Genomic DNA, 13,463 nt, shown 5'->3' with positions numbered 1-13,463 from the left:
ATGTATTTAATACAAATAATAATCAATTTAATTTAATTCTTACTTTTTCAAACTATTCCGACCATCTTCTAAAAGTTGTAAGAGCACTGGGTATACTTCATCGTACGTAGCTATTTGATTTTGTCTGACATGGTTTTGATATCTCTGTAACGCTCCCGCCACAAACTCCAGTCTATCCTTCTCATTTCTATGGGAATCCAACCATTGCATTAATTTCTGAACATTCCAACCCGCACAAGTATGTGGAGCAAGCAACTGTTGTCCCGCAAAAGAAAATAAAAACATCATAACAATAGAATAAGGCAGTAATGCCCCTTCACACTGACTCTTAGCTATCTCCTGCGGTGACTTTTCTAGAAGTAATTGTAAGGCTTTTATTTGTCTGTAATGATCACCAAGTTCTGTTATATCATTTACCAATGGAGATAGTGCAGTCTCTAATTGTTTGCAATCAATTTGTAGTTTCACTCGACCAAATTTTGTCAACGGTCTCGTGTTACAAACATGTTGTATGAATCGTTCAACGCATGCCTTAGATATGTTAATACTACATTCATTAAGCGCTGATTTCTCCTGAAACATTGACAGATAGATGTCCCTGCATCGTGACACAAATTGTTGTAGTTCCTTCATATATGGCGAACAGGATAAGGATTTTTTATTTGGATCATCAGCTCTTGTTAGATCTGGCTCATCATGCATTGTCATTAATATGATGAATAAAGAATTTTTAATAGATTCAGCAAATAACTGCAGTATTGGTGTGCTCGATATATCTTTGAGACTATTTTGCACTATCTGTATACTCTCCTGTGGCAGCATTGAGTTCATGTTAACAAGAACTCTTTTAATTTGTGAAGAGAAGTAATACAAAGAATTGCATAGATCTGCATTCTTTTGCTGGGAGCTTGTTGGTGGTTCTATAATCTGTGCAACATCACTATCCATAGACATTCGTTGCTCAGCTTCCATGTTCATCTGTTTGATGCTCTTCGCGACACTAGTAGCTAAGCTTATACTCAATTGTTTGTCACCAAGTGATACACTTAGAGCCTCCGCTATAACTCGTATAGCATTGTCTATCTGGTCCATGGTGGGAACCTGGTTTAAATGCCACATAGTTCTTACTGGATCTAGTAATTTGCCTAATGATTTGGATAGGAAAGCATTCTCCCAGCGGCTAAGGCTGGCTCTATTCATTTCTAAGTCCTTGCATTTAAGACGAACAATTAAATCATTAAAACATTTTAAGAGTTTAGGAAAGTCAATTTCCAAGGATTGGTTGACATTAGATGGGCTCTTCTCCAGTTCTGTGCTGAATATTGTAGACAGGTCTTTCCAAAAGTTTTTTAGTATGTTCCGGAAGTTTCCGATGGTGTGAAGTTCATTAACAACATTCTGCAGCATTATGACTTTGGTGCAGCTATTATAAATGTCGATCTTAAATAGCTTGTCTATGTTATCCCATAGTTTTATTTTGAAGTCATGTGCATTCATAATATTGGCTTTACCGGGGGCCACACGCCCAGAACTTGACTTTTTGACCTCAATAGAAACCATTTGAACATTAAGAGCTGTGCTGATCTCTTTCTTCAAATCACTGAGCATACTATCAACAGTTCTTTTTATCTGTTCGTCGGTGCATTGCAGATTGTGGAACACCTTGAAACATTGTAAGAGTTTTGCCTTGTCTCCACTTAACAAACTTGATTGCAGTAATTCTGTAGCATTGTTTAGCAAATGTTTCTTCCGATGATCTACTTGTTTTAATACTTCGTCTAATAATGTAATACCTTCGAAATTGTAATCACTTATCAACTCATTTAACTCAAACAGTATAATAGCCTCTTTAGGTGGGTTATCTTTAACAGAAGATAATTTATTCCATAACATTAATATTTTTGATGCATGCCGTAGTAAGTTACACACAATTTGCACTCTCTCCAGCATCATAGTTTGCTTTTCAAGCGCGGCGTAAGGCCCATGAACACGATCTTTTAGTTTTTCGGCACCACGTAACAAATTTTGTACTTGACTTCTAACAGATTCTAGCATAGCTTCTAGGTCTGAAATGTGGCTCGCTTGAGTTAAGAGATCATTGTGTTTATCCAGTACTTGCTTCTCCAAGCTTTTCGTAAGTTTTTCTATGCCTAGAGCTAGTTTACTAACTTGATCGCTGACAGATATATTTTCCCCGATTATCGGCTTTACAGAATCCACTAGGAACTTACTGTAAAATTCGTCGTTTTCTATTTCCACACATACGTCCTTTGGGTCCATTTCAAAGCGAATATTTGCTACAATTTTTCAAAAATTATTTTATTTTTCTGCACTGCTGTTTGTTTTGCTTATGTCAGTCACAGTGACATGGCACGTCATGTCTGTCATTGTAGAATAACGATTTTTTTACCATTTTAAAGGCACTGGTACATGCATCATAAGCAACACACATAATTTGGACTTGGTGTAGTAAGATAAATTTGTAAACAAAGTAAAGAATTGATAGTTTCTCGCAAAACGAACTTTTAATATCACAAGTGTAACAATATTTTGATATTAAATAGAATATAGTGTGCCTATTTAGGATAGATTAGTTTGACAATTCACTAGAGATGGGATAAGTTCGGTTCTGAAAATTTTCGATTATCGATGGTTATTTTCATAGAACTTGCAATCGAAAATTTCATGATTATTGTTTTTGATTTACATTATATATGAAATTGTTTCTTTTATCCCAACTTTGTTCTTCAAAACTACGTAGAAAAATAAAATATTAAACCTAAAATTAAGATGTTGAGAAACAAAAAGAACTGTTTTTTACGTTTTTTAAGTTAACTGCACAAGACATAGGTATATATCTGTAGTTAATTCACAAAACAATAAATACCCAAGTTATAGTATTTATTTGTTGGATTAATATTATTACAAGATCGATTCTGGATAGTTCTTAGTTACTCGTAATTCGTGCACGGTCCGATGCTTTATAGGCGTCAGTTGTAAAACTAATTTATCTTAAATAGATACACTATAGTTTCACAATTCAATTGACAATTCATTAGATATCGGTTGAGTAAAATCGATGAAGATTTTTATCGATTTTCGATGGTTGTTCTCATAGAACTTGCAATCGAAAATTTCGTGTTTAGTGATTTTTAATTACTATACAAATAAAATTGTTTCTTTCTAATTCTACTTTATCCTTCATAACTACATAAAGTAATAAAACTTTGAATAATAAAATGTGGTGTTAATAAACAAAAAAGAAATGTATTTTTTTTATTTAATTGTGCGATACATAGCCAAATGGCTGTATTACATTTAAAAAGTTACAAAATGTTCAAATTATAGTACCCAATTGTTCGATTAATTTTAATACAAGACCCATATAGCCAAATATCTTCTTATATATATAAAAAAAAGTCGTGTTAGTTACACTATTTATAACTCAAGAACGGATCTACCGATATGGCTGAAAATTGGTGAAGAGGTAGCTTAGAGCCAGGAGAGGGATACTATTTATTCATTTTTTTTCGAATTTTTGCCTTGAAGAGTTGCTTTTTATTTAACTTACTAATATTATAAATGCGAATGTTAAGATGGATGTGATGTGGATAGTTGGATGGGTGGGCTACAATAATATTTTTTTATATCCACGCGGACGGAGTCGCGGGCGACAGCTAGTATGTTATAAATTCAAAAAGTAATAAAATACCTAAGTTACAGTACGTATATCTTAGATTAATATTATTACAAGACAGATTCTCGATACTTGGTCGTATTACGCGACGGTTCGACACTATGGAAACCGTCCATTGAGTAGGGTGCCTTTTTGAACAGTGAACCAACTATTTTCTAAGTCGTATATGTTGTTAGAAATCAAAGTTAATAATATCGTTTTGGTGTCATGGTTTAGGCAATTTAATACAGTTTCTCATATTCAGGTTACAGAAAGCCAGAGAAACGAATAAAGAACGTAATTAAAGTTAAAAAAAAAGAAAATTGGCTAACTGTGTACTATAGGTAGTGTACACTGAACAACCTGTATTATAACAGTGAACCACTATTTCGTTACCAGTAAAAATCCTGATTTGTGAAATGACACCATCAACTTTTTTGATAATAGTCTTTTACTATAAAAAAATATTACTTCTAATAACAAAAAAAATGGTTTTCAGTGCTTTATTTATGGTTATAATAATATTAATATCATCCTTCATTTAATAACCTACCAGTTAAAACAAGAACTGGGTAAACAAAAAACATAGCAGAAAAAGGTTTCGTACAGTTTTCTTCAGCAGTTAACTTCTTAATTACGCTAAGTTATCATATAAACCTCTGGATAAAATAAACAATCAGCCTTCCTAAAATAGTATAATTAACAATCATCATTTTAATGTCGCTGAGTTTCACATTAGCCATATCGGGTTCTAGAGGAAACACAATTTTTTTATTTAGAGGATCTTTTAATTTTAGGTTCGAAACGCAATATTTATCATCAGTTTCTATTTTCAGAATCTTCGCAACGTAATAAACAGCCCGTTTTTTTAGATTGCAACAAGACTAGGACGTATTCATTAAACATTGAGTTACGCTGTAAATAACGAAAATCTTCAATAATAATTACATCTTTCTCTTCCGATTCTATGTCCGTTTCGCTTTTAAGAATTATACCTTCACTGGTTTCACTGTCTTCTTCTGGTAAAACTATTTTTTCTTATATGGTATCTTTCTGATAGAATCATTTTATGTCCACAGTCTTGTAGAACTTTTATGTTGACCTTTTCTATTTAATGCTGCAGTACCTTGGTTCAAGTTATCATCATGTTCACGTTTTTTTTTAACGTAACGGCGCAATGTAGGGGAAATCTTTAGCAATGCTGACATCATATCGTCTTTTTTGTGTTTGTCAATTTTTCTTTCCTTATTGAGTAATTCTTTCCTTAGTGAGGCATTCTAAAATAATCAAAAATATTATTGATTTTTAGCATAACACTATCATTGAATAGTGAACCGGGATCGTAAGGTATACACAGTAAACCGTTTCACTGTATTTTTTTTTTATAAGAGAAGGGGGCAAACGAGCGGCGGGAACACCAAAGTGATCAACGACACCCATGGACATCTGCAACACCAGAGGAACTGTAGATGCGTTGCCGGCCTTTAAGGAAATGGTATGCTCGCTTCTTGAAGGTCCCTAAGTATACTGTGCGAACCTGGTTCACTGTTTAATAACACACTATTTAACTTAGAATATAAAAAAATTAAGTTGTAGGCTGAATTGTCACAAAGTAATATGCTCATAAAACGTCTAAAACTACAATGATATCGACACCATAAAGCTTTTGGTGATATAATTAATAACAAAATATATAAAAATCGAAAAGACACTTACGTGAGAATTATAAGTTTTTTTTTGGTGAGAATCAAACAAACAGCTGTCACACTTGACGCTCAAGCCGAAGCCACCAGCTAACTACGGGCGAGGGTAATGGTGTCTACGAGAGATGTTTTAATACGATCGGTTGAATTGGCAACCTCGTAGTTTTTTTCAATATGGTGTTGGTTCAATGTTTAACAACCGACCGTACAATATTAATCTTCTTACGAAAATAATTCGACATTTTATAGGCGTCAGTTATCAAACTTTAGATAAGTAGTTTGAAAACTGACGCCTATGTAGTATCAAATTAATTTTGTATGAGGATTAATATTGTATTTCATGAATGGTTGTCATAGTCTCGGACTTTACGCGCATAACCAACCTATGAACTATCGAGAATCGGTCTTGTAATAATATAAGAAATACGTACTATAACTTAGGTATTTTATTACTTTTGAATTAATTACAGATATTTGGCTATGTCTCGCATGATTAACTAGAAACATTCAAAACATTTCTTTTGGTTTGGAAATATCTGTCGCCTGCACCTAAAAAAAATTTAATTAGTAGCCTATGTGTTTTTCCAGATTGTGTTCTACATCTATGCTTCATGCAGCCGTTTTGAAGATACCTTCAAACAAACAACAATCACACCCTATTGTTTTCATATAATTTTACAAACAATAAACAAATTTAATATAAATATAGATAACAAATCGATTACTCTTATTTAAAATTAGTTGTTAAAAATTTATGATTTCGATTGTCATGCTTGCGGTTAAAATTCAACATAATGACATCGTCAAATTGTATCAGCATTATTTGCAAATTATTGTCATGCTTCGTTCGTTAATTGTAACAATAACAACGGATTTCATCTAAAAATCAACTGCTTACAGATAAAAAACCAAAATTAAATCTCTACTTATCAACGGAACCACACGGAAACTTTACCTAGAACAAATAATTATCTCCTCCCTGTCCTTGTTCCACTTATTTTTTTATGTAAAAAAAAAATGTAAAAACAAAATGTACCAATTATTGTTAACAGCAAACGAACTTATTTGATCTTTGAGGAGTGCATGAGAATGGATTAGATATAGTGTCGTAAAGGAAGAGTATGATTTAAAGGATCTTGTTAGTAGAGTTTAAACAGGCGTGCTTAGATGATTTGGCTAATAAAGGTTGAATGAAAGAAGAATAAAAAAATAAATTTATGGCGCGAAATTTAGTGGCAATGTTGCAAATAATAATCGCAAAGTACGAGAAAGATGTGTATCAGGAACGCATTAAATGTAAATTCGTGGGCAAATGATTTACACCGGCCATTTGTAATTTTTTTACGTAAATTGAAAATCAACCATTTGTAATGGTGACATCTTATTGATATTTGTATTGTTATAAGTACACTGAAAATCGGGAGTCGAGAGAGAGTATGTTTCCCCTTCCTATAGTCCCTTTCACCATCAAATCAACTTCCTTTCATTTTAAGACAAGGGTGGAAAGGTAAAGAATACTTAGGTTTCCGGCACCACACTCCTAAGTCGCAACGCAGAATTATTTCCACTTTGCGCTTGTCTTCTGTGCGGTCGTGGTATTGCAGAGGGCGAGGCACATGGCCGCGGATGAGAGCGAAAGCGTTCCCGTGGTCCCGTCTCGATGCGTTGGAGGAACAGAGGGGTTTAGTGGGTATGCCTCCGCAATGAAGGAGAGTCCCACATAACTACCGCGTCCCCCCGGGGCGCGGAGTATGCATAAAGCATTCCCCTCTGAAAAAAAAAGGGCGAGGCACATTCGTTCAACAAATATTATTTTGCTGGCGTCTACCACTGCTGAACTTTCTCTAGACATTCACTATAAAGCATTTATAAAATAAAATACATACAAACTTATATTTATCTATCCTTCTTATTTATCATTTACGTATTAATTATGTACACACACACACACAGACTACTTTGGCGAAACTTTGGTTGTATGTTCTTAGGACGACAGAAATTATTAGTGCCTTATGGAAATTAAAAAATAAAAATAAACAAGATTTATCAGATTAAATGAAGGTTTAACAGGTCCAATACCTAAGTTTAAAGTAGCTAACTTGATGCATTTACCTGGTGTCGAGACCTACTAGTTTTGTGTCCATTGGGGACCGTTCTTTACTATGTTCTTTATCAAATTCTAACCTTAAAACGACCAACAAGCGAGACAAGATTTGCTGATGTAGCGATTTTCTGATAAGCGTTGAAGCGGTCGAGATAAACACTATTGTATAAATACACGCTCTGCGAGAGGTGTGGCATTCAGTCGCATCCCGTAGCAGCAGCAACAAGGTCGACAAACATGATGTACACACTGGTGTCTATAGCAGCTTTGCTTGCCACATTGTACTATTACTTCACCAGGACATTTGATTACTGGAAGAAAAGAAACGTCCTCGGACCCAAACCGCTACCGTTCTTCGGAAACCTCAAGGATTCCTTCCTAAGAAAAACATCATTGATAGTCGTCAACAAAAACATCTACAATGCCTATCCTGAAGAAAAAGTCGTCGGAATATACAGAATGACATCACCGACTCTAATGGTACGAGACTTGGACATCATGAAGCACATCCTAGTTAAAGACTTCGAACAATTCATCGATAGGGGAGTGGAATTCAGTGACAAGGGTATGGGAGCTAACTTGTTCCACGCCGACGGCGACAGGTGGCGTATTCTGAATGGACATTTCACTCCAGTGTTCACGTCAGGGAAGCTCAAGAACATGTTATATCTGATAACAGAGCGAGCGGACAAATTCATCCAGTACGTCGATGAAATTACCCAGCAGCAACCGGAGCAGTCTATGCATCAGCTCTTCCAGAAGTACACAATGTCGGTGATCAGCGCCTGCGCCTTCGGGGTTGATCTCGACGACAACATAAGGAATACATTGGAAAATATGGATAAACTTATTTTTTCTACAAACTACAGCATCGATTTGGATATGATGTATCCCGGTATACTGAAGAAATTCAACGGCTCCATCTTGCCCCGCTATGTGACTTCGTTCTTCGAGAAACTCGTGGAACAAGTGATAAAGCAGAGAGGTGGACGACCGACCGATAGAAAAGATTTTATGGATCTTATTCTTGAATTGAGACAGCAGAGGACAATTGAAGGTCGGAAAAGATTTGAAAATGAAAAACAAGCGTCACTGGAACTGACCGACAGTATAATTGCTGCTCAAGCTTTCATTTTCTACGGGGCTGGATACGAGTCAAGCGCGTCCACTATGGCCTTCCTGATGTACGAGATGGCAAAGAACCCGGACGTACAGGACAAGCTCATCAAGCATATCGATGATGTCCTCAAACGAAACAATGGCGAGGTGAGCTACGAGTGCCTAAACGAGATGAAATATTTGCATCAGGTGTTCGACGAGACATTGAGGAAGTATCCGTTGGTGGACCTGATCCAGCGCGTCGCTCACACGGAGTACAAGGTGCCGGGCACCGACATCACGCTGGAGAAAGGCATGCCGGTGATCGTCAGCGCGTGTGGCATACACCACGACCCCAAGCACTACCCAGACCCGGAGAGATTCGACCCGGACCGCTTCAGCGCGGAAAATGTGCAGAAACGACATCTCTGCGCTTATGTACCGTTCGGAGTCGGCCCGAGGAACTGCATCGGTATGTACATTTCTACTTTTCTTACCAAAAGTAAATATTTAAACTTTTCAAAATATTGTGAAATATTATTTTAACTAAATGAAAACGACTACACTCGTACACTTCATCAGGGTCGGTCTGGGGTCACGGACTAGTTTCAGGTCCATCGGGGGTCTTTTTCACGTTGAGAGGGACTACGTCTCGATGAGAGCGAAATGACACCAGTCTCACTCACCCTGAAAAGGACGGAGTGTACGAGTTTTTTTTTAATTTAAAAAAAAAAAACGAGCCGTTTTATAAATTATTTTTTAAACAAATTTAATAAGGCTAAACATTTTTAAAAGTATAGTTTTTAGAGCAAGTTGTAACAGAAGTTTTTATTTTGCAGGCATGCGCTTCGCTAAAACACAATCACGAGTTGCCATGGCCAAATTCTTTTCCAAGTTCCGTGTGGAGCCTTCGAAGAAGACGGCTGTGAATTTTACATACGACCCGACTCGTTTGTTCCTTTTGCCTCAAGAAGGAATCTATGTTAATATTGTGCGACGTTAACTAACAAACGACACTCTGAAAATTTCCACTTTAAATATTGTTTTTGAAATAGGGCACTTTTGTGGATTGTGACACATAATTCATTTTTAATAAATTTGGGTGAACATTAAAATGAATAATAGTTTTTTTTAAACCTAAAAATATTATCTAATAACTATAAAGTTCTAGACTGTGTATAATATCAAATATTTAAATAATAGACCCACAAATATACGACCCCTAAAACACAATTTCAGACCACCAAAGACAGTTATAGGCTACCACAGGAGTAGAATTTACGGTCCACCCTAAAAATACAATGAAATTTAATTTGTGATTTCTCTTGGCTTTTATGTGTTACTAGCTGTCGCCCGCGACTCCGTCCGCGTGGATATATAAAAAAACCGAATATATAAAGTTAAATAAAAAGCAGCTCTTCAAGGTATAAATTCGAAAAAAAAATGAATAAATAGTATCCTATGTCCGTCTCCTGGCTCTAAGTTATCTCCTCACCAATTTTCAGGCATATCGGTAAAGCCGTTCTTGAGTTATAAATAGTGTAACTAACACGACTTTCTTTTATATATATACATAGATAAAATACATTTTAATATAATCAGAAACTACATAATCATTATGTAATATTTTATTACGAAAACAATTCCCTATTAGGATAATTACCGAGGTATATTTAAAGGATCTCTGTTATAGAATGCAAATCAAAATACTTGTGGTATTTCTCGAAATTTTATTGTTACATTAATATAATTTTTCAATTCCCATAATCTTCTTTTATATATGTTTTATTCTAAATTAGACCCTCCGTTGTCATAATCTTATATATAAAATCCTCGTGTCACAATTTTCGTTCCAATACTCCTCTGAGACGGCTTGATCGATTCTCATGAAATTTTCTGAGCATATTGAGTAGGTCTGAGAATCGGCCAACATATATTTTTTAATCCCGCGCGGACAGAGTCGCGGGCGACAGCTAGTTTTTTTTATATAAATCAGGCTAGCGCAACTTTGAACAAAAATATTTCTTCTTCTTATTTAATGTTATTTATTAGGTTCGATGTTGTTAATAAAAAAAAAATTAAAAGGGGCTAACCAAATCACCTTCATTTTTACCGATATCGATAAATCGACCCTAAGCGCCCTTTACTATTAATCCCGCTAGATTGGTATCCATGTTTTCCGTCGTGTCATAAAATATTTATACTCTAGCAACTATTTGCGATGCAAATATTTTAAATTGAAAAAGTTTTAACTCTTTGCTATAAATGTAATATTTTGTGTGTATATAATCACTCGTTACTCGTTAGACAGGATTTTTTCCCCGCATATTAAACAGTTAAATTGGAACGAGGTGTCATTCGACAGGTTTTCACCGGAGTATTGTTGGGGCTACAGAAGTACAGTCAGCGTCATATAGATCGTCACAGACAAGATATGCAAATATATAGGTACATCAAAAGTAATCAATTATATCGGTACAACAAAAGTCCTCAAATTGATAGATACACTCACCCTGCTCAAATACATCGGTACATACACAGCGTCAAACATATGAGTACATGCAAGGTGCCCATAAATATCGTAGCAGCCACAGCGTCATAAGTAACGAAGCAGTCAAGGTGCGCAAAAATATCGTAACATTTGACAAAATTGAACTCTATCTCTATATACTTGTGATACAATTTGGAATAAACTACTTCTGTTACATTCATTTGACACTTTGTATTAACATTATAGGTTGTCCGGAAATACTATAATATACATAAAGGGGTAGATAATTAAAACAAATACTTAGATCATGCCAATTTATTAAATTCATTTAGCACGCACACTTGTGCTATATTCACAGAATTATTCGTTATTTCAAAACCTATTTACCAACATTTGTGCATTAGCATCATTTTAATGATACGTCGAATTTTAATTATTACGTAAACAACGCACAAGTACACAAGTAAAAGAATTTCGTAAAATAAGTATTAAAAAAAACTAAAAAAAAATAATGAAAATTATACGATGGCAATAAAAAAAACATTTCCATGGCAGCTATTTACTTGGATCGAAATTCACTTATAATATTTATAACTTAACGAAATATGATTTTATTCAACTTAAAACCTATATATTGTTTATGTATAACCAAATTCGTTATATATTTCATTGTACAGCGTAACTTAGTGTCCACTTTTATATAGAGGTGATTTACTATATTTTTTTAGAACAGTAGAAAAACTAACACATTAGTATAGTTAACACGTTGAGCGCCATGTCAGCCATCGGTGGCTGACACTAGATTTTCTGTTTAAGATGTTTGACGCTCAGTGACATTTGAACTGTAATAAACTGATTTGTCGCAAAAAGAATAACGACCACGAATCCATTTCGAAGAAATTTTATCTAAGCGGGCTGAACAGTAAGAAAAACAAAACAGACTTGGCGCGTAACGTGTTGAAACAAACGGATACTGCGATCGGAAACACCGGCCCTTTAATACCAGTGCGTATAGGTGGCGCTCGTGGCCTGAACGGGATTTTCTTAGAAATACGCGTGGCGCTCAACGTGTTAATATATATTAGTATAATATTTTTGTTATAGAATTATATATTTTCTTTTATTATTTCATTATTTACTTTCAATTATGAAGATATACAATTCTTGATTATAAATTTATTTTATATATAAGTAGTGAATTGCTAAATAAATGAATATTAATGACAGGATTTTCATTAAACATTTTTTTCACTAACTTATAGAGTTAAAGGATGTTTCTTTTTTCAAATAGAAATTGGCAATATAGTAAATTAAAGCTAGGAACATATTAGTATATCGGGCAAAACAACCTTATTCGCGTTTGAAATATAATTCAATATCTAATTACATACTTATATTACTTAATAATAAAATAGAAACCTGTTTTGACAGCTCCATAAAGCAAAAAAAAAGCTGCATGACGAAAAAAAAAAACATGAAAAATTCTGCCCAAAATGTTACAGTAAAAGCTAATTACATCAAAACGATCCTATAGTTAAAAAAAGTGGAGCGACAAATATTTTAATAGTATATGTTAATATCATTTCTAACTAACTTTGTTTTATGTATTGGCAACTAACTAAAAATGTCTATGGCTTTCTTTTTGTACTTAAAAAAAAAGTTGGGCGCATTTTAAACAATTCTTTATATAACAGCACCAAATCGCTAATCATAGACTTTTATGAATACACCAAAAAGTATAATCTTAAATTATCCTAAGACAAAAACATGCGTCAGTAATTATATCATTTTCTAAACTGTGCGCTTTGTATTATAAAAAGATTGTCTATTCTAAATCAAATTTTATCGCATATAGAAACAGTTCATAATTATTTTAACAATCGATTTTTATAGTATTATACATTTTTTTTCAACAATAAAAGCATGCAATATGCAATTACGAGATATAAAATGACAATACTTAATTTAAAAATAGCAATTTCGCTGCCGAAATTTGTCATCAAGTTGTCACTAAGCGAGCCTTTTAGTGTAGATTTGTAACTAATATAGACTCATAACTAAACTTAGTGACATCTTAATGAGTGCAACAGTAAGAAAATTTAATTAATATAAAAAAGGAATACATTAACTGTATTTTCTACTTTTTTTACTTTTTGACAGTTTGGTACAGTTTATTGGGGAACATCCTGTAGCTCAGTTATACTAATTTGTCTTCATAGTCAATCGGAACAAAAATTATCTACTAGTTAACTAAATACGTTATATAAAAAAAGGGTTAATTTTAAATTGTAACTACAAAAAAGGCCATATATAAATTACGCCACACGAATTATTTTTTAACTCCTCCCCCGTCTTTGTTACGATGGACATCTACCCCCCCCCCCCTAATTT

General features: G+C 34.2%; 2 protein-coding genes across 2 annotated transcripts; one reads left to right on the top strand and one right to left on the bottom strand.

The window, feature by feature from the left end:
• Positions 1-10: 10 nt before the first annotated feature.
• fws (Conserved oligomeric Golgi complex subunit 5 four way stop) lies at positions 11-2,497 on the bottom strand. Its single transcript, XM_013318671.1, has one exon. It carries the CDS (start codon positions 2,278-2,280, stop codon positions 40-42), a length of 2,241 nt encoding a protein of 746 aa, XP_013174125.1. The 5' UTR covers positions 2,281-2,497; the 3' UTR covers positions 11-39.
• A 5,200-nt stretch (positions 2,498-7,697) lies between these two features.
• LOC106122516 (cytochrome P450 6B1-like) lies at positions 7,698-9,678 on the top strand. Its single transcript, XM_013318523.1, has 2 exons — positions 7,698-9,053; positions 9,421-9,678. The coding sequence occupies exons 1-2, from the start codon at positions 7,721-7,723 to the stop codon at positions 9,582-9,584; spliced, it is 1,497 nt and encodes a 498-aa protein (XP_013173977.1). The 5' UTR covers positions 7,698-7,720; the 3' UTR covers positions 9,585-9,678.
• The last annotated feature ends 3,785 nt before the right edge of the window (positions 9,679-13,463 follow it).

The sequence above is a fragment of the Papilio xuthus genome, unplaced genomic scaffold, assembly GCF_000836235.2.
Source record: "Papilio xuthus unplaced genomic scaffold, Pxut_1.1 DF826923.1, whole genome shotgun sequence".
Classification (NCBI taxonomy): Eukaryota; Metazoa; Arthropoda; class Insecta; order Lepidoptera; family Papilionidae; genus Papilio; species Papilio xuthus.
This window is presented reverse-complemented; position numbering and strand designations above follow the sequence as displayed.